The sequence below is a fragment of the Kwoniella dejecticola genome, chromosome 7 (assembly GCF_000512565.2).
Source record: "Kwoniella dejecticola CBS 10117 chromosome 7, complete sequence".
Lineage (NCBI taxonomy): Eukaryota > Fungi > Basidiomycota > Tremellomycetes > Tremellales > Cryptococcaceae > Kwoniella > Kwoniella dejecticola.
This window is the reverse complement of record NC_089307.1, coordinates 1,078,154-1,098,450: the sequence shown is the minus strand read 5'-3', so window position 1 is coordinate 1,098,450 and position 20,297 is coordinate 1,078,154. Positions and strand designations below refer to the sequence as shown.

The window sequence follows — 20,297 nt, the reverse complement described above, 5'->3', positions numbered from 1 at the left end:
AGGGTCTCTTGATATCGGATCTGGAACGGGATGACTTGACTTCAATCGAATCGAGAGAGCGTCTAAGGTGGAATGAACTGAGCACAAGTGGAATACAGTAGTACGGAAGATCACCTGTCTACCATATTTAAATATCAATACGCTATCGAGGCCATCGGAAGCCTTCTCAGAGTATCTACAAGCTTTGATGCTGATGATGCCAAGTCAAAAATCCGTATTGGTCATGTGTCCAGACGTTTAACAGTGAAAGATAGGATCAATCAAAGGCTGAAAATGTCATGTGAGGACCAGATGCACGCAATATAGTATGGGCATCAGAATCTGCTTCTGCTGTCGAGGAAGGTTCTTTCGCTTTGCCCACTAGGAAGTCCATTATACCACATCGGAAGGATATAGCGGATACCAAAGGTGACTTATTGGTAGTCCATCGAAGGTCCTCCATAGATCGCCTCCCGTGAGACGGCTCAACTGTTAAACTCTGTCGATCTTCTGATGGTGTTCCCATCCTTTCAGAAGGACGGACTGTGTTGACGCTCTGGATCTCTGAAGCGAATACGGTAAACAGAACCTTCATCACATCATCAGCTATCTCGCTTGAGCCACTGTAGATCTTTCACTCTGCCGCCTTGCTATCGATGTGATCGAGAACATCCCCACCTTACAATAGCCTGTTTTCTCACAGATCGCCTGATCGCCGAGATCTACATTCCTTCGATCAGACTAGACAGCATACAATATACTAATCTTGCTCGCTTTCTCAACCGTCATCACAACATGTGGTTTCTGTGATGGCCACTTATTGCTTCTCAGGTCTGCCTAAAGCACTTTGGATCTTAAGAAACGAACCATGACTGATCGGGGAAGACAAGCTCCTGTACTATCCAGTCCGCAACAATGGTTGACAATCCAAGCGAGACATGCCGCAGAAACATTTCGAGAACACGATTCATTCTATGAGATTGATGTATGTATATGCATTGTCCATCTCCCTAATTTGCGACTTATAGTTGTGTATGTATCTACCTATTGAGAAAGTTGGCAAGAAGAGAAAAGAGTGTAACTATAGACATTATGTCCCGCATGCATCAATTAAACCGAGATCAGAGAATTAGATGAGAACCGAAAGCGCGTATCGTCTTTCCTTTTAGTAGTGTGTGGGTCTACATTCCCCAGTAATGGTTCTCGAAGTGATTGTAGAGGTGTGAGCTGGATTGAAACCTTGTTAGCGTATTATTCTGGCATAGTTCTGTAGTTCTGTTGACGGCAAAGATATGGGAAGACTCACTTCTTGTGGGAGTCGTGGCGGTAGTGATGATAACCGGTTCGCCACGTTCGGTGATCGTCTGAGTATGAACGTCCGTGATTGTAGTTCGAGTTCGGACTGATTACACCGAGCAAACGCATGAGCTCGATCTCTCCTCACCAAGAAAGGGTGGGATGGATTAGAAGTAAGAAGGTAACTTACCAATCTCATCAACGGTCTTGGTCCAGGCGCACTTAGTAGTGGTCTCCCAGTGGGTCGGAGTAATGGTCTTATCCTTGGTGGTGTAGACGGTAGTGTGGACGTGAGTTGGGTAACAAGAAGGCTTGGGTTTCTTTCTACCTTGAGCATCGACCTCGACTTCGGCATCGACGTTCTGCCTTTTGAGGAGATGGTTGGGCTTGGAAAGCGGTAAGCCCCTTTGGATCCTTTCAGCGTTAGTCAGACCTTCCAATTCTCGCTCGTCGAGCTCGATGTTGGATCTTTTGTGAGCCTGATAGCCGCCACCAGGAGTACAGGTCGGGACTACCTTGGTCTTGAAGATGGTAGTCTGAACGGGGTAGGCGGTGATAGTAGAAGTCTTGGTTCGGTGCTTGGTGGTAGTCTGTGGCGCGAGAATTCCATGATCAGTGAGCATCGACCGAGAAGTACAATGAATGAAACAGATGCAAGATGAGATTATGTACATCGGATCGAAAAGGCGGTATGTGGCGCTTGCGAAGTGAGGCAGTCAAAAGGAGTCTGCTGAACGCACCTCGTAAGCAGTAGATTCGACATGCTTGGCTATAGTGGGTATAACGTCAGCTCACCCTTCGATGTACCAAGGATCATTGGCAATGACATAGCGATGAGAGGGAAATGTAGGATGAAGCACTCACTCCTGGTCTGAGTGATGTACTCGGTCTCGTAGCAGACGGGGATCTTTCTCGTATGAGTCGAAGTGACGGTTGGAGCGTATTCGGTCGAGTATCTGCAATTGAAAACCGAAAAAAAGACTGTCAGCCTGGTTCCCTCAGACTGATTGTACACCGCAAGGCTCGGGTCGGAGGAATGACAACAGGTCCAATAATTGGATGGCGGTGGTATAGGAACCATAACTGTCCATCGCTCGACATCGCATCTAAAGAGCAAGATGTTTCAACTCACCTAGTCTTGGTATAAGTGTCGGTGACGGTACCGCAATAAGGCCAAGCCTGAGCGAGGGAAGCTACAGAGAGCAAAGAGATAATCGAGAAGATGCGCATGGTGGCTGAAGGCTATGTGTGAGGATATAAGCAAAAGGTGTATGATATAGGAAGGGCTAGAAGGAAGGTGAACGAGAATGAGAAGGATGAAGAGTAGGTTGAAGAGGAAGAAGGATTATCTTGATAGCTCGGTCGACCCAATTGTGGTACGACTGTGTGTATATATATATATATACATCAGTGGTACTCGGAGACTTCAGTGGATCGTCAAGAAAATCAGTAAACACCCTCAAAGGACTGTCGCATCGTTAATGGCTCCACTGGAAAAATTGATTGAATGATTGGTTGATCGTGCGGTAAGTCTCAGTGTCTCAGTAAGATTGACCACCAAATATAATAAACTGGAAGTAAATTGTCGACTGTTGTTCATAGTTGATCGTACGGTATCTCCCCTGGTAAAATGACAGAGCGTAATCGGTTCCATCTTTTGGGAATGACAAAGACCTCTTTTTACGCCCCTTGATGCCGCAGAACAGATTATTGTATTGTATTGTATTGAAATTGGTTGATGGATGAATGATGCTGATGCTGATGGTGCGGTAGGGACTTTCTCTTCTCCTTGACGAAACTGATACTGTACTGTCGCGGTACGACCAATGATGGTTCCACAAATACCGGTGACTTGAGCAGGTCTTGATCCTCAGTGATTTTCTTCTCTACTGATCGTGATTCAGACGTCGTTGAGGAGATGCAATGCAATGCAGAAGAGAGCACAAGCGAGAGACCGAGTGGTTCATGTCGAGTTAGAGCTAGAAGAGCAATCTAAAGGAAGCGCAGAAATTAAGGGGTCCGTGCTCAGGTACGGGAACAAAGTGGCATCCCCGGCAAAGAAACGCTTGGATCGTTATTACAATCGTAGCGAAGCTTAAACCGTAAATTGATTGATGGTTCAGAAAGATGAAACACCATTTGTACATTTGTTCGTTGAATTTTCTAGACCCTGAGTATATATAGATCGTCTTTTGATACTGAGTATCCAAAAGATCTGCGTTGCTTGGCATCGCTGACTGCTCTTTCTGCAACGCCGGGATCAAACGAGATCCGCCACTCTGCGTCAAGTCGTCTCCAATCACGAGCAATATCAATATCAACATCGTAGTAAGTCATGAATATCGATATCTGCATGTCTCATTGTGGATGAGGGTAAAGGGAAGATCTACCATGTTTTCGCGTTGACCCGAATGAACTCCGAGGAAGGATCTTCGGATAAGAAGCGGTGAGAAGCGGTAGAGGTTTGTGCGTGTGCGTGTGCGTGTGCGTGTGCGTGTATGTGTAGAGAGAAGCGTTTCCCTATTCCTTTCCCGTGTGATCAAAGCGTCAGTATACAGATCGGACCCTATGATCCGCATGTCCACAAAGAACCTGTCCCAACGGCTGAGTGGAATGACAACTCAGTACACATAGTCAAATGAATGCATACTGGTTCATTTGCCCAATTCGACCTTATTCTTCTTGTCAATGACCTCTCTTACGACGTCAAGCAGACTGAGTGCTGCCCCAGAATGCAGGTTAAATACCTCTCCATCCACTCGAATATCCATAAAACCCTGTCTCTCTTCCGCACTGGGTCTTACAATCAAGTGTACATCCTTGACCTGACCTTGACTCTTCCCATTGTCCGAGCTGATGCTGATCAACGGGAAAGTGATCTCGATAGAGCTTTGGGTTAAACTCATATTGATCGGTATAGAACGTTGTCCGCCTAGTCACAGATGCATCAGCATATAGTATGCGCCATCATCTCTCATTATACTTCATACTTCGATCAAAACTCAGATTGACGAGTGTTTCATGATTCATGATCGGAGACAAGGGCACGTACCAGCAAGAAGATCTTCTAAATCACTAGCACCCATATCATCAACATCTTGTCCATCTTCGCCCGCCTGGTCAACTTGATCCGGTACCAGATTCTCGACTTTGAATATCGTGCTGAATAGTCTGTTCAACACAATTTGATTTCGAATTACCTGGTGTGGCAGAGTGAAACCCGTTGTCAGCTTCCACTGATACATCCGCAGTATACCTCATGATGATTTCACCACTAGAAGAACTCTCACTCACATTCAACAATCTACCCAATCCTTCTGAAGCAGAAGGCACACCGATTCGCCCGACGACAAACGCCTCAGGGCCAGGTTGGACCATACTCCATCTTTGTTCTAGCATTCCACTTTTATGCTCGCTCATATCGTCTTTTTCGTGACCATGAACATTCGACGAAGATGAGGACGCTGACGAGTGAGAGAACGTCGAAGCGTAAGGGAAGAGCTGGATCTGTTGAGCAAGAGAAGGTAATGGAGGTGCGGGATACGGGCGGTACTACCATGCCGAATCGAATTGACCAAATCGAACCCATTCTCAGTATTAGCAAAGAACATCCTTCCGAATTTCCCCATCTGCATGGTGAGCTGAAGAACAGGGAAGAGATGAGACGCGCACAAGTAGATTTTCAACCTTCACCCCATTCATCACACCCAAATCACTCTCTTCCCCTTCCGTTGTGGGATCCAAGAAATTCCTCCTGACCACTAAATCATCTTTGATCTCCACTATCCACTCTTTGGCCCAATTGGAAGCGACATTTGCGCTATCTTCCATGTTCACATCTTCGTTGGCCGTACCACCCAATGTTGGAGATGGGATGGTCTCGCCAGGTCTCGATGGCCGTATCTTGATTGATGGATTGTGCGATTGATTGCACTGCTCAGACGGTGTCGGTGTCGGTGTCAGAGGCGAGGTGAGAGTCGGAGGAAGTAAGTGGAATGTAGGGAAGATCGAGCGGGATTCGGCGTTGTAAATTCTGCTAGAGCTGTATTGCATTCAATGACCAATGTCAGTATGATTGATGCACTCGTTACAAGATCCAAGTCAACTCCAATGGAGAGAAGGCACTCGTGTATCGGAGATCAGATTCTTGGACTCACTTGCCATCATCGCTCTTGCTGAACTGATCGAGAACCTTGACAACCCTCTCCAACTCTTCGAACCCATCCTTCCCATCCTTACCATCCTCCGCTCCGGCCGAGTACTCATCCAACACCCTCAATTCACTCAACCCGTCTTCCAATTCCCGCAGCACCCCTTCCTTGGCAAAATCGTCTAGATGATCATCGTAATACGCATCCAAATAACGTTCAATCAGGCTCTTCAGGACACTTGTGATATATGTTGATTTCGCCGTAGTGCCAGAGAGGGTAATATGATTGACTGATATCTTGCTTAATCTGATTTTACCCGATGATGTCGAGCCTTGTTTGGTCTTCATCTCCGTTGCGGTGGTCCCATTGTGCGTATTTGGATTCATACCCATATCATCATCATCCTCCCCTTTTTCAACCCCTTCACCTTCGCCTCCCTCCTCTCCCTCGCCCTCTCCCTCGCCCTCGCCTTCAGCGTCGGCTTCAGCATCAGGAACCCCCAAATCATCACTTAGATCAACATCACAGACGAACCTCCCCCCAGCTATCGCCAGACTCGAGCGCATCAAGCCGAATTGCGGATCTTCGATGAAACATTGTAATCCGCTCTCGAGTGATATTTTCTCTAGTAGTTTGGTCGGAGACAATAGAAGTGATTTTGAGGGGAAGAGCGGTGTACACCCAGACCCAGAGCCAGAGCTAGAGCCAGAGCTGAGATTAGATGCGAGGGAAGGTTGGAGGGTTGGGAGTAATGCGAGGATATTCGGTTGATGTGTTGAGCTAATAGTCATAGATATATATGTATAGTATCAGCGTATGATCGATTCAATGAACCCCCTCGTTGTATGATTTTTGACCTTCTGAGACTCCAAGACATGTACTACGGCAATGACCACGAAGGACATGCCAGAATCGTGAACGAAACACGACAAAGAGAGGATAAACGATGGAGAGACTAGACTCACATCTCTTTGAGACCTCTTATCAGCCTGCCCTGCACTTCCCCATCCCCCGAGCCCGGTCCTTCCAGTGTAGCTCTCAGACGAGCTACACTTTGCCTCAAATCACTAATAACCGCTAGATTCCCTCGATCTTTGCCTTTGCCTTTGCCTTTTCCGTTATCTTTCCCATTGATATTGGAGATGTGTAAAGGCGCATAAGGATGTAAGTGCGTCAAAGATAGGTTCCGCGTCTGATGGGCCACCAATAACGTATTGAGCGATTCCAGTATCGTAGGCGTCGACGCCGGGATAGGTGTGTTGATGTTAGTCGAGATCGAAGTGGTGGGAAACATCGTTGAAGGACCCGCTATTGGTATTCCTATCGAGTCTGCCATGTTGCAGCTCCGGGCTTGTCTTGTCTTGTCCTGTCTCGGGACCTCAATGACCAATCATGAGTCGAGGTATGAGTATGAGTATGAGAGTGGTCTAAGGAGCCAGCGATAGATCTCTTCTATGCATTATCTGTTCTGTTCATCCGACTAGGTGGATACTTGTAGCGAAGGGGTGTTTGATCAAAACAAGCGAAGCGGGCTACTCCGCCCAAATGTGTTTCATAGTTCCATGGTTTCATGGTTAAATCGATGGGTGTCATCGTTGCTCAATGTGCCAGAAGAAAAAGCGAGATTGCGCGATAATCCACGGGAAGACGGGATGCATAGGGTGGAAGCTGGGGACTTTGACAGAGACAAAGCAAACGCAGGAGCCGAGGATAGGGTCAAATTCATATCTAGCCTCACAAAGCTTCCACATAGACGTTGAAGACAGAGGTGTCTCTGCTTCTGCCTCCCACAAGTTAACAAATTATCAATCACTGATGGGAAGCTCTCATGCGCTCCATTTCGCTTGGTGCGTTTTCAACGAAGAGTCACTGCTAGGTGATCTCAAGGATGTGCATACATGCGAGATCTACGAGGACGTGCCGAAAACAACAGGTTGAAGATTGTCGAGTGGCTAGTGGGAGAGATACGAGCTGACACTGCAAACGTCAAGAAGATCAGCTTTAGCTTTCTGCGTGTGCACAGGGTAAGACGACCAGCCGACTGAATCGACGTGACTCACTCTGGCTTGCTAGGATTGCCTTCCCTTTGTTTCTGCTTCTCAAGCCTAGCTTCCAACTTTGAGAATTCTTCTAGAGCTATCAATTCCTCTTCATCCAAGACCTGCGAGGTGACAAATTGTTTTGCTGTGAGCAGACTGTCCTACATCTGTCATGTCGCCTGTCGAGCTTGTTGTCCGGAGATGGCGAATAAGGGATAAAAAACGCCTAAAAGCATAAAACGGAAAGTGAAGACGGGAGATGGAAGACTGGAAAAAGTGTTGGACAATATAAACGATTAGAGTGAAGCCAACTCACCTGCTCGACACTCTGTACTTCCGGTACATAGTGCATCAACATCCTCTCTATACCATTCTTCAGCGTCACGCTACTCGAGGAACAGCCTCTACAACTTCCTTTCAACTTCAACTTCACTATCCCCGAATCCTCTTCAAACCCTTTATATTCTATATCCCCGCCATCCTCCTGTATCGCGGGCCTGACCCTCGTCTCCAGCAACTCCTTGATCATACCGACAATCTCGCTGTCCGTATCTAAAATCCGCGTATCTTCAGCTTGGCTCGATTCGTCCGCACCCTCTTTGAAGAGCGGTGCGCCAGACGAGAAATGTTCCATCAATATAGCGAATATCTCGGGTTTCAGTATTGACCAATTGAGCGAATCGTCTTTGCTGCAAGTGACGAAATCCGGTCCGAAGAAGACGCCGGTGATGCCCTCGACGGTCAATAGGCGGGTAGCCAAGGGAGAAGGGAGAGCCGAGCGCAGATCGAGAAATTCGTGTGTCCCCCCTTGAGTGACCGAGACGCCGGGTATGAACTTGAGAGAGGCCTCGTTGGGTGTGGTTTCGGTTTGGATAAACATTGTTCGGCCTATCGAGGTTCGAGAGGGCAATTGAATGATTAGTAATTGTCATATAAGCTGTGTTCGTCAACAATGACAATGAAAGACACTCACGTTGTTGTCGAAGCCCATTATGAACAATGACCTTCTTCCTCAGTTCGTTCCTGCCACTTCGTAGTCCGGCAAAGGTGGTAGAAGAGGAGGATACTTGAGTTCTTGATGAACTGGCGAATGATCGGACCGCGGTATTGACACGAGGTTGAATCGCGCGAGACGATGAAGCGACGAGAGATCGAGTGATAGCTGTTCGTGACATTTGTATGGAAGTGTACTGCTGTCTATGTTATATAATTTGACAAGATGGTCTGGACTAAATTGCAATGAATAAATAACAAAGATTGAATATATGTATACTAGGAGCTGTTGTTCTTTGTCATCTTATGACTTTTCGGTTGGCCACTCATCATCTCTCGATTACTCACTTGTCGGATTCGGATGATAATTCGACTAATCCCGTCGGACATCCCAGCTCTCTCCGTTCTTTTCTTTCCACGTGCACCAGCTTATACTTAGCCGAGATATAACCGGCTTGCTTTTGTCAACAGCATCGTTCAAGATCGATGACATCTCTGGCTGTGTGTACAGTCCCAGTCAACGAGCTGCTCACATCGACTCCCAAACGCCTGACGAAAGTAAAGAATCCGCCCTCTGAAGTTTGTGTATCCCCTCCCAGCTTGAAAATTCGTTTCTACAAAACAACCAGGATCCGCTATTCAACATGTCATCGAAATCAGCTTCCAAGCCTCTTTCGTCCCCGACCTACCTCTTATCCCGGCTAACAAAGCTCACATCCACTTATTCAGGACTCGATGCCTCCTTGATGCTCGTGCAATACTCATCGCCTCTGATCATAACCTTACTCTTACAATTGGCGGCCCTCAATTCCAAGATTCGGGACCGGTATCGGCATGTAAACGGGAATAAGAATGCTAAATTCGGATTGGTTCAATTGGCGGAAGGATGGGGTAAGATGGGAGGGAGTATAGGCGAAGCACGAGTGATCTTCCGGGCGTTTGGTGAGTAAAGCCGAGAAGGAAGAGGAGATAGATAAGGATCATTGACTGATATACAAGTATCGAAGGACTGCTGCCCATCCTCACATGGCTCTTATCCCTTCATCCGCAACCTGTTCAATCACTTCAAAATTTGCTTCTCTCGCTTCATAGAAGGGGACTAACGGCCTTCCACTCTCCCAAGACCCTACCTACCCTCCAAGCCCTCTCTTTGCTTCTGTACTACCCATTAGAACACCTGACTTGGCTGAGCAGTAAAGGAGTCATCCCTCTCAGTGGGCGACGAGCTGCGAAAGCTGGATTGTGGAGTGTGCGATTCTGGGCGTGAGTCCCGAGTCTACCACCTTTACCGAAACCGTCTGACTTTCTTCGAACCACAACGAGGTACATGCAGTATCGACAGAAGACAAAAGACGAAAGGTGCTAATTGATTGCGTTCTCCATATCATTGTTGATTGGATGCAGATTATACGTCCTTCTGGATATCTACAAACTTCGACAGACCTATTTATCCCTTCTCAAACGCACACATCTTCTCCAACACTCCAAACCTCCAGTAAGCGAAGACGAAGCTGAAGGCTACGAATTGCCGTCTTCGTCTTCCACCATATCAACCGTTGCGCAAGCGTCCGTACCTCCGTCATCGGTTCCAGCGATCAAGACCGAGAAGGCGACTGAAGCTCAAGCTCAAGCGCAAGTACTCAGGAAGGAGTGGGCCGTCTGGAAGAATGACGTGATGATCAATGCGTATGTCCTTCTACTTAATTGAGGCTCATCAGTCTTTCGTCTTCTGCATTGATCACAGTCGTCTTTCAGTCTCAGTCCGTAGCTAATATCCTTCTGTCTGTCACCGCTCAATCAGTGGTTATGCACCTTTGACCGTTCATTGGTCAACTCCTGGAGGTCTTTGGTCTAGTCCCTTGATTGGCGGGTCGTTGGGCGTGATGGCTGCTATAGGAAGACTTACAACTGAATGGAGAAAGGGTGACTAAGCTCGGAGGAGATGGAGCAAATGTACTCGTCAAGAAACAACATTGCGGACCTTATAAAATGTATACTAATGTATACCATCGCCCGACCCGTTGTCAGTACATTCCGATGGTATGATGGCATTCTGCCATCTCGGTAATCGTGTATCTAATACTGTTGTTTCGCATGAAATTCATTCGGTCGGATGTCAAATCCGGTATCACAACGGATTGTATTTGCTTTTACTTTCTTATTTATTATGTATATCATGCGATACTCAACATTAGCAGGGGCGCGTGATGGATGATAGATGAAAATTATATGTTGAAATTGATCTTCGAGGTAGTACTCGGCGTTGCAGGAAGGAAATCCAAGAGAGATGTTTGTAGGAGGAGATGGCTGTAAGGGGGAGTTGGCAGTGGTCCTGATCATGAGGGAAAGAATAGGGTCGTATCCTACCAGCCCCCAGTCTCAGTCTCTTCCTGCATATCAACGTCATCAGCCGCAGTCGCATTCTGTCCAGCTGATTATTGAGCACTGACCTCAGGTCGAGGGGTTGGATCCCTCGAAGAAGGTGGTGGCGAGGCTTTCGAAGTACCTCTTCCTGAGCCGTAGCCTTCATCTCTCATTCGGCCACCGTGAGCAGGCCTGTCGAGAGACTGGGCTTCAGGTCTTTGTCGTTGATTGGAAGTAAAGTTAACCACCGCTTGTCGACTTGGGTGGATTTGACCATTAGATGGAGCGGAAGTGTTCTTCTGCGCTGAATCGTCCGACGGGTCTTGACATTGAAAGAGGTCCCATGAGCGCTGCATGTGATGAAGTGCTGCTTTCTACGGGATAGACTTACAACTTTTCTCGGCACTACCCCAACCATCGCCAACTCCGTTATCATGGTCGTTTGATTGATCATAACCGGACTGATTACCGGAAGATGCACATTCACTAGACTGTCAAGAACCATCAGTTTTCCTGGAAACCGCCAAGCCTTCGGCGAAGAACGTGAGAATTTACTCTGTGACCTTGTTCGCCGCAGGTGTTGCATGTACCTCTGAAAGCTCCAAACTTTCGAGGATTTGTACATTCTCTTGACTGGCGGATCGTCGGGTCAGCCGGCCTTCGCCTATTCCACCTTTGACAACGAAGCAAAGGGAAAAGACCCACCATGTGTCCGTCTTCGCCACAGTTGTAGCAACTACCGCCCCCTCCCCCTGAGCGTCGTGGCTCAGTGCAGTCTCGAGACTATGTAACAGGATGCTTAGCCATTAACGGACTGGTGTGAACACACCGGCTTACTATGTGTCCGGATTTACCGCAATTGAAGCAGCTACCGCCACCACACCCGCCATTTGGGCATTCCCTTGACTGCAGGTGTATCAATTTAATACAGTCGCAAGTTTCAGCAGAAAATAAAGCTCACGAAATGTCCAGCCTCGCCACACTTGTAGCACCCATCTCCACTCGCGCCGCCACCTCTTCTTTCATTCCCCCAGCCGTCACCGCCTTTGTTATCTGGCTGATCTTGAGCCGCAGTGGCTCCCCATCCATCGTCGTCTGCTGACGCATCGGTACTATCGGCAGTATGTCGACCACCTCGATCTGACCAGCCATGACGACCCTCAGTCGATATAGCTCGATTCCATCCGGCGTCTTGCGGACGAGCGTTCGAGAACCCACTTCTGTCGCCCCTGCCTCCCCCTACATTGCTTCTGATGGGGGGCTCTCGGTCTCCAAGTCTACCGTTGTACCTGTCGAATACTTCAAGCAGTTTATCGGTACTCAAAGGAATACCTTCCTTGTTGAGTTCCTCGTCCTTGTAGCTACGATAGACTCGTCAGCGAGGATAGCTAAAACAGTTATTGAGAAGCAAGGAGACCTACACTACGCCGCCATTCCAAGGGACCATTGGACCGGTGGGCGCTGTGTCTACTGACGGAGAACCTTGCATCCCACCGTTACTGGCGCTTTGTGTTTTGATATATGGGGCATGCAAGACTGGGACCGCGTTCAGCGTATCGGAAGACGCAGGAGGACTGAGGCTCTGCTGCTCGGCAAGTCGCGTGGAATAGGTGGCGGACTTCGAATCTCTAGGACTTGCGGACCATTGGACCTCGTCCTGGGTACCGGTCTCTTCGTCTGCCCAGCCTTCGTCAGCATTGATCGGTCTTGAAGCGGGAGCTGGCGCAGGGTATATTCGGTGGATGGATCCCAATGGCGTGACGCGCTCTTCCGGGGCAGGAAGATTATCACAGCCGGGCTATAACAGTTTTTTGTCAGCAAAGCAGGTCAGTCTAACAAAGTCAATGCTTAACTCACAGCCGGTACCCTGAAGCCGTATCCGGGGGAGAAAACATTTGAGAGACGCTGACCTTGTTGTTGGTGCGGCTGTCAAGGCAGTGTTAGTCATGTCCGCTGCTATAAACGAGAGCCAAGGGGATCGGACTCACAGGTGTGTAGAGCTTCATATCAGCATGTCGGGTCGCGTCCGAACCGGGATGTTGGGTGATTTCTGGTGCGGATGGAGGGGCTGGCTGAGGAGATCGGGCCTGTCATTTGAGATGATTAGCTTGATCTAGGACGGGAATTGCATAATGGGGAACGACTTGCATGAGTGGACTCATGACTTCGCTGAGAACCCTGTGACCGGGGTTTAGACCATTCTGTTAGGATTGCATCTTTTCATTTTCCTCGACTACAGTACTCACGGACATATCTCTTCTAGACGCTTTTCTCATATCTCTCTGTCTCTGCTTGAGTTCGAGCTGCTTGCGTTGAAGCTCGAGGAGCTGCATCTGATCGGCGAGCTCGTCTTCGCTCAAGTCCAGCTGCGAGTCAAGAAACATACATCAGCAGACAAATCTTTTGCAAAGTTGGTGAGTAGCTGGGCTCACGTCGTTGTCAACATCAGCTCGGAGGTATCTATCGTGATGTGATCCCGAAGGCGACTTTGGACCATGTCTCATAGCTTCAGGAGATTCTGGAGTAGCACCTTCACTTGGGTGTCTTGAGCTGGGGGACATTCGTGGACTATGGTGATGGTGATGGTAAAGGTCAGTGCGGCTTCTGCTCCTCCAAGAAAGATGATAGATGTCGGTATCACCTCAAACGGCGGATCTCTTAAGCGAGAACATCGGCAGCTTCGGAGCAAGTGATCGATAGAGAGCACATGAGACAATAGTCAAGAAGTTTGCCAGGTCCCATTGTTGCTGCGAAGATGCGAAGAGGCAAAAAAGAAGGAAAAATCAAGCTGACGAGAGAAGGAAAGGCAAGGCATTTCGTTGGGGAATCGTTCGAATTATTGGAAATGGAGGGAGCGAGTGTACGATATGATGTACGGGACGGACAACCCTCGAGGATACGATAGCTCAGACAGCTGGACTTACCCTTCGTTCATACCACCTCGGGAAGGGGTTGTCTGATAGTAATATTGAGACATCTTGCCTCAATTGCGTCAACGCGCTTCTCAAGGCGACGCGTGAGAGATTCTAGATCCGTTGATTCTTTTCTGAAGTCTCAAAATTCGAGGTGAGTGAGACAAGGAAGGGTGTCCACTCCAAAAATCAATTTCGAATGAACTGTAGGCAAAGAAAAGGATTAAAGGAAAAGGTTATCAGAAGAAGAGGGAGAGAAAAATGAAGAAGGACGAGGAATGAGAAAAGGAAAGAAAGCTGGTTGTTTGGGTTTGGGAAATACCGTGTGTATGTATGTTTTCCACGCAATCACGATTTGTGGGGATCATATGGAAAGGGTGAGTCAACATCGAGTAACCTCGTGTCATCCTTTCTGTCACCATCAAATCTCATATTAAAATCAGTCCGTGCGTGAGTGCGTAAGTCAACTTAGTTTTTCCTAGATAGGTAAATATCCCATGCCACTCCTTCAAGTTGTATGTTTAGCAGGAACCCACCATCAAAATCAATCAATCCATCAGCATCAAACGGACAAGGCTGAAACGCGCGAAGTCGAATCATGAACAACAGATAGACATTGGGAATTTCGACCTTGTTGAAAATTACGTAACAGCGCTGAGGTGTGACCCGAGTCGTTCCGAAAGAGCTGCTTGATGATGAAAGAACGAAGTTTGATAACGCAAAGATTTGATAGGTGGCCTTGATCCAGTCAGTATTCATCTTGCGGTTCGGGAGTGGTCAGTAGACGTCTCCCTGATCCTGCTTCTGACATGAATTCACGATGGCTTGGGGCAGATCATTGTGATTTTCCAGAATTATGCATCCTCCTTCCAAACCAATCCAGCTTGTCCAACTATCATTCTATCCATGCCGAAGGTGGGTAGGCGAAATAGATGAGATTAAACCTTAGCTTGTTCGAGTCGGAGGTAGTAATCATCTCTCTTCTTCACTGTTGTTTCAAGCGAATCGCAATTAGTTCATACAATCGCTTGTCAAGAAAAAAGGGAATTGGGATGAATGGACGTACTCATTGGGACGTGGACGGTGTACCAGAAGACGTAGGCACCAGCAGTACCTAAACCGAGACTATGTATCCATTCACTCCATATTAGCATATATTCGATTTGTACCGGATTTGATGGAAGGGAGAAAGGGAGACGGACCCGGCTGTGAGATCAGTTATGAGTCTCTTTCGGAGCTGCGATACCAAATCATATGAGCTTGTATTTTCCGTGGGAATCAGAGAGGAAGAAGCTTACCTTTCCAACGATAGGAGCGACGGGCATTGTTATTGATTTTATGTGTTTTGGGTATACAGATCACAGCAGTGTTGAAGAGATTAATACACTTCACTTAATAACGAGAGGAAGCATTCGCACAAGGATGGGATGTTAGCGTAAACGTAAGGTTTGATTGGATGTTGGCTTATGTGGTAAACATGATTAAGGGCTGTTCTGAAGTAGGGTGAAATCGTGGGAATTTAGTTTTATTCGTCTATTTCTCCATAATGCGGTTCGGCAATAGCAAAAAACAAACGTGGGGATAACGTCACGGTACACTCGTACCTGGTCAAGTCCTCTATAAAGTATTCTCTCATGAAAGAGTGTAGATAACAACCCCTTCTTCCATTGTCTTCTTCCATCTTCCCTACAGATCACACAAGTCTCTCAAATATCATCAGTGAGTTCTTTATCATCCTCAAGGTGGGCAGCGTGACGGAGCACTATTGAAGCTGACTCAGCTGTGTTAATTTCTCCAATTTTCCCAAACAACGCCACGCATGATATCCCCTTCACGACGACAACTCTTCAAGTTCCTTCTTCCCCTTATAATCACCATTTTCGCTCTATACGCTCATCGAACCCAACACACACAGAAAAGACAACCAATAACAATGTCTCTCTCCTCCAAATTGTCTATCACGGATGTCAACCTCAAGGGTGAACGAGTCCTCATCCGAGTCGACTTCAACGTTCCGTGAGTCGCTTAGTCCCGTTAGCATTTGCATTATTCGTTGATCTTGGGCTGATTGTAAAATCGCATGAACGCAGTCAAGACAAAGAGCTCAACATTACCAACCCTGCCGTGAGCTGTGCTTCCGTTTACCTCCAAGCTCGATTCAGCTGACCCTTTCATGTTTCATCATTCGAAATAGCGTATCGTCGCTGCTCTCCCCACTATCAAATATGCCATTGACCAAGGTATGTTCTTCCGGCTTCCATCAATCTAAAATAATTATATTTGATGCTAACTCATATACGTGCAGGCGCCAAGTCGGTCATCTTGATGTCCCACTTAGGTCGACCCGACGGTTCTCCCAACCCCAAATTCTCCCTCAAACCAGTCGCTTCCAAGCTTTCCGAACTCCTCAACAAGGACGTCAAGTTCCTAGATAATTGCGTAGGAGAGGACGTGAAGAAAGCCGTGTTGGCTGGTGATAACGGCCAAGTCTTCCTCTTGGAGAACTTGCGATTCCATGTCGAGGAGGAAGGTAAAGGTAAGAAGGATGGTGAGAAGATCAAGGGTGAGCTTGGAGTCTACTTTTTTTTCTTTTTGAGCGGAACATAGAGCTGACGAATTGGAAACACTCCTAGCCGACCCTGAGAGCGTCAAGAAGTTCAGAGAGGATTTGACTGCCCTCGGTACGGTCTACATTAACGATGCGTGAGTATATTCGATTGACACCTTGCAGTAATTGTGAAGTGAGCATTCGCTAAGTCTATGCTTGTACACAGCTTCGGTACTGCCCACCGAGCTCACTCCTCTATGGTCGGTGTCCAACTTCCTCAGAGAGCTGCCGGTTTCCTCATGAAGAAGGAACTCGAATACTTCGCCAAAGTCCTCGAACACCCCGAAAGACCCTTCTTGGCCATCCTCGGTGGAGCCAAGGTCGCTGATAAGATCCAATTGATCGAGAACATGCTTGACCAAGTGAGCTCAGCTGGTCGACGAGCTGCAACGGACGAACAGCTGATGCTTCTGCAATCGTAGGTCAACACCCTTATCATCTGTGGTGGTATGTCTTTCACCTTTAAGAAGACCCTAGAGAACGTCGAGGTCAGTTGTCTCAGGTTCCTGGTAATTGTGCTGCTTGGAACTAATGATTGATTCTCGTTAGATCGGTCAATCTCTCTTCGATCAAGAAGGTTCCCAAAAAGTCCAATCTCTCGTTGAGAAGGCTAAGAAGAACAACGTCAAGCTCGTCTTCCCCGTTGATTACGTTACCGCTGATAAATTCGACAAAGACGCCAAGGTGAGTTCCGTTACCACTCAATTCTTCCTGCCTCAATCACATGTACCAATGCTGATAGGTCATCTGTAAAGGTTGGAGAAGCTACCGACGAATCTGGTATTCCCGCCGACTGTATGGGTCTTGACGCCGGACCCAAATCACAAGAACTTTTCGCTCAAACCGTTGCCGAGGCCAAGACTATCCTCTGGAACGGACCTGCCGGAGTATTCGAGTTCCCCAACTTCGCTAAAGGTTCGAACGCCCTTCTCGACGCTACCATCAAAGCTGCTAAAAACGGCGCGACTGTCATTGTCGGCGGTGGAGATACCGCTACCTTGGTTGCCAATGCTGGAAAAGAGAGCGAATTGAGTCATGTCTCTACTGGAGGTGGTGCTTCTCTCGAGTTGCTCGAGGGTAAGGTGAGTTGCTGTCTCAACATATGATACCGGAACCGGGGATAGGAGATGGTGCACGACTCAGAAGGGCTATGGGTGACAGAGCAGCCCACGAGTAAGATGGGAATGCTGATCACATCTTTTGCTACGTAGACCCTTCCCGGTGTTGCCGAGTTGTCTGAGAAGAAGTGAATGCTCTCGTCGTTATGATATGGCGTGTCAGGAATAAGAACGTCAAAGTAGAATACCATGCATTGTCTTGCCCAAACATGTCGTCTGGTTATATCTGCTGCTTGTCCATAGTGAAGTGCAGCATATTATGAATTGTTTATTTCTTAACCCACTTAATGGCAACATTGAATCTCCCTCGACGCGACGCGGTTTGGAGGAATGCCAGATGAGCCAAATAAATCTGTCAACAAATGGCGAATGAGGATTTGACTCGCTTGCTATTTACCTATAATCATAGTCGCCCTATCTCTTGTCCATCATCGTCCTGATCATCGCAGCCTCCAGGCTCGGGATTCAGACAACAGAAATACAAGATGCCCTCACTTGCCGATACGCTAGACACCCTCTCATCGCGCTCTTCCGAATTAGCGTACTTATCGACACTCAATTCTCGACCGGATGGCCCGTTCGTGCAAGCGTATCTAGGATCTTCTTCTTCTTCTTCTGGCTACGCTTCTGGGAAAGAAGGAGGGAGGGGGAACGTATTGAGGCTGATCAGAGATTCGAGCGATGGTGAAACTCGATTATTCAAATTCATCGGAGAAGCTTCGACTCAATCGGGAGGAGGTGTAGCCGGAGGAGGGGGAGGAGGGAATAAGAAAGTGGAGAAAAGGGAGAATGTCTTAGTTACCCCCTTGAAAGATCTTAAGAAGGCTCGGAGTGGGGAGGGAGGGAGGGATGAGGTTGAGGTGGTTCTTAGGACGGCTATGAAGCTTGTTGATGATTAGTGAGTTGGCTTTCCCCATTAGAACTCATTCCGTGCATATGCACTCAAGGCCGTAGCCAATCCAAATGCAAACGAGATCAGATACACAGACACATCACTGAGCAGACTGTGGATGGAGACATAGCTGATCGCCTCTTCTTGTCTCGTTGCAGCCGTCCGATGCCTAGAGCTCGAGCGCATATAGCCAATTTGCTGGACTCCCATCACGCTTCTCAAGAGAGACTAGTTGAGCTGGAAAGGCTTATCGAGGAGGTGAATCATCCCTCCTAATTGCCAGATGCGAAGACCGTATACTGATACTCAGATATCTGTAATACCTTGCCAGGCGTCAAATTCACGTTCAACTGCGAGGGCGACCTCATCCACTGCCAAATCACCGACTCCCACAGCTGCAGAATCAGGGCTGACCGACGCATCCGCTTCAGCTCCTGGCTCAACTTCAACCGACCAACCCAAGTTGACGACTGACGAAGCCATCAAAGCGGAAGAGGCAGCTTTGCGTGCCCTCGAAGCATCTTTGATCCCACTTCGGCGAGCCAATCAATCGACCGAGCCAACCGGGTATTCTCCTCCTCCACCTTCAACAAAGACTCTACCTTCGTCCCCACCAATAAAGTCTAACTCCGCCAACACAATACAAACTCCCGCTAAGACCCCAACTCGAGCATTCCCGCCTACTGCCTCGACGCAGATGCAGACTCTTGCTCCGGAGATGCCGCACGTGACTAACAGCTTAGTAGTGAATGGAATGACACCTCGAAGGGTCGACCGGTTCTCTCCCTTGAAACTACTCACTCCGAGAGCGCCCATTGGATCAAGTGGTCTGCGCAACAATAATGCGAACGCGAATGACGAGACTGGAGCTGGTGCGCCGAGGAGAAGTATTTTCGGTAGGCCGAGTAACGCTCGACAATCGGTCTCCGTTGCTACACCAGGAAGCTCAAATACGGCTTATAAACCTCCTGCGGGTCCATTCAGCACGCCGTACAAGAATCTATTAGCTGGAGAGAGCGGGCGAACTCCAGGTGCGCCAAAGACTGCAACCTCCGAGCAGGAAGAAGCGGAAGCCGAAGCGGACCAGACGATAGTAGTAGCTCGGCCTTCTTCTCCGCCTGTCCTGGCGCCAGTAGTGGACCCGCTACCTACACCTGTGAAGACTGCAGAGGACGAAGGAGACGCCGGCGCTCATACTCCGAAAGCGCATATAGCATCAGAAGACCGAGATGATAAGCTGGAGGGTATAGATATCAACGCGGCCGGCGTTCAAGCTGGTGTCGTGAGTCAGACACTACTTAATCTATGCGAAATTGCAGGGCTGATTAACTGTTGATTAGGCAAAGATATGGAGCACGCTAGGCGAGATGATGCGCCAAGGTACGAAGGACGGCCAAGAACCAGGACAAGATGTCGACTCGTCCGTGTAAGTTGCGGATGGTGTACTATAGCATGACATTCGTTTTTACCGGGCTGATCGATTCGTTTCTGTTCCTCTCTTCTCGGTCTTTTCGATTCGTGCGGAAATCGCAGTAAACACTTGATACACTTGTCAAATTCCGACGTACCTCGACCGCCCTCCCCGAGCTCTTCATCGACTTCATCAATGATCACAACTCCCACAAACAAGCCCATAACTTCCGAAACGATCCTTTTCGCTCATCTTCTATTATCGATCTTACGCTCTATCGACCCTTCCTCTGCGCAAGCGCTGGCAAGTTCCACAAGCGGTCAAGAAGGAGGAGTAGATATGACGGACTTGAAAGAACAGCTCACGTCGATTGCGAAGGCGCGGCAGTTCGACGGGGCGAATACGGTAGGAACGAAGATGATCTATGCGGCTGTAGGTAAGAGAGCGATCAGGATTGATAGGAAAGGAGGGAGTGGCAAGATCAGGTTCGCTGTTTAAGTTAAAGCAATTTTCAGCCCGATCGAAGTGAAATTC

At 48.1% G+C, this 20,297-nt stretch overlaps 7 protein-coding genes across 7 annotated transcripts; 3 read left to right on the top strand and 4 right to left on the bottom strand.

Moving 5' to 3' along the window:
- Nucleotides 1-1,144: 1,144 nt before the first annotated feature.
- On the bottom strand, nt 1,145-2,505 carry I303_106032 (uncharacterized protein; the record flags this gene model as incomplete). Its single annotated transcript, XM_018409339.1, has 6 exons — nt 1,145-1,206; nt 1,286-1,381; nt 1,466-1,865; nt 2,016-2,044; nt 2,140-2,231; nt 2,408-2,505. 6 exons carry the CDS (start codon nt 2,503-2,505, stop codon nt 1,145-1,147), a joined length of 777 nt encoding a protein of 258 aa, XP_018261612.1.
- Nucleotides 2,506-3,929: 1,424 nt separating this feature from the next.
- I303_106031 (uncharacterized protein) lies at nt 3,930-6,762 on the bottom strand (the record flags this gene model as incomplete). The annotated part of the gene is made up of 6 exons (XM_065969299.1): nt 3,930-4,207; nt 4,328-4,475; nt 4,570-4,827; nt 4,948-5,317; nt 5,433-6,206; nt 6,392-6,762. The coding sequence occupies 6 exons, from the start codon at nt 6,760-6,762 to the stop codon at nt 3,930-3,932; spliced, it is 2,199 nt and encodes a 732-aa protein (XP_065825371.1).
- A 720-nt stretch (nt 6,763-7,482) lies between these two features.
- I303_106030 (uncharacterized protein) lies at nt 7,483-8,640 on the bottom strand (the record flags this gene model as incomplete). The annotated part of the gene is made up of 3 exons (XM_018409337.1): nt 7,483-7,587; nt 7,782-8,353; nt 8,439-8,640. 3 exons carry the CDS (start codon nt 8,638-8,640, stop codon nt 7,483-7,485), a joined length of 879 nt encoding a protein of 292 aa, XP_018261610.1.
- A 462-nt stretch (nt 8,641-9,102) lies between these two features.
- I303_106029 (uncharacterized protein) lies at nt 9,103-10,389 on the top strand (the record flags this gene model as incomplete). The annotated part of the gene is made up of 4 exons (XM_018409336.2): nt 9,103-9,400; nt 9,466-9,721; nt 9,863-10,144; nt 10,260-10,389. 4 exons carry the CDS (start codon nt 9,103-9,105, stop codon nt 10,387-10,389), a joined length of 966 nt encoding a protein of 321 aa, XP_018261609.2.
- A 432-nt stretch (nt 10,390-10,821) lies between these two features.
- On the bottom strand, nt 10,822-13,799 carry I303_106028 (uncharacterized protein; the record flags this gene model as incomplete). The annotated part of the gene is made up of 13 exons (XM_018409335.1): nt 10,822-10,848; nt 10,909-11,144; nt 11,214-11,313; nt 11,378-11,455; nt 11,528-11,605; nt 11,660-11,728; nt 11,784-12,183; nt 12,244-12,620; nt 12,680-12,748; nt 12,811-12,909; nt 13,069-13,188; nt 13,255-13,390; nt 13,747-13,799. The coding sequence occupies 13 exons, from the start codon at nt 13,797-13,799 to the stop codon at nt 10,822-10,824; spliced, it is 1,842 nt and encodes a 613-aa protein (XP_018261608.1).
- Nucleotides 13,800-15,667: 1,868 nt separating this feature from the next.
- On the top strand, nt 15,668-17,592 carry I303_106027 (phosphoglycerate kinase; the record flags this gene model as incomplete). Its single annotated transcript, XM_018409334.1, has 10 exons — nt 15,668-15,750; nt 15,825-15,858; nt 15,929-15,974; nt 16,040-16,297; nt 16,368-16,437; nt 16,509-16,704; nt 16,765-16,830; nt 16,892-17,026; nt 17,098-17,424; nt 17,554-17,592. 10 exons carry the CDS (start codon nt 15,668-15,670, stop codon nt 17,590-17,592), a joined length of 1,254 nt encoding a protein of 417 aa, XP_018261607.1.
- A 353-nt stretch (nt 17,593-17,945) lies between these two features.
- I303_106026 (uncharacterized protein) lies at nt 17,946-20,261 on the top strand (the record flags this gene model as incomplete). Its single annotated transcript, XM_018409333.1, has 5 exons — nt 17,946-18,358; nt 18,511-18,610; nt 18,684-19,634; nt 19,693-19,778; nt 19,886-20,261. 5 exons carry the CDS (start codon nt 17,946-17,948, stop codon nt 20,259-20,261), a joined length of 1,926 nt encoding a protein of 641 aa, XP_018261606.1.
- Nucleotides 20,262-20,297: the final 36 nt, after the last annotated feature.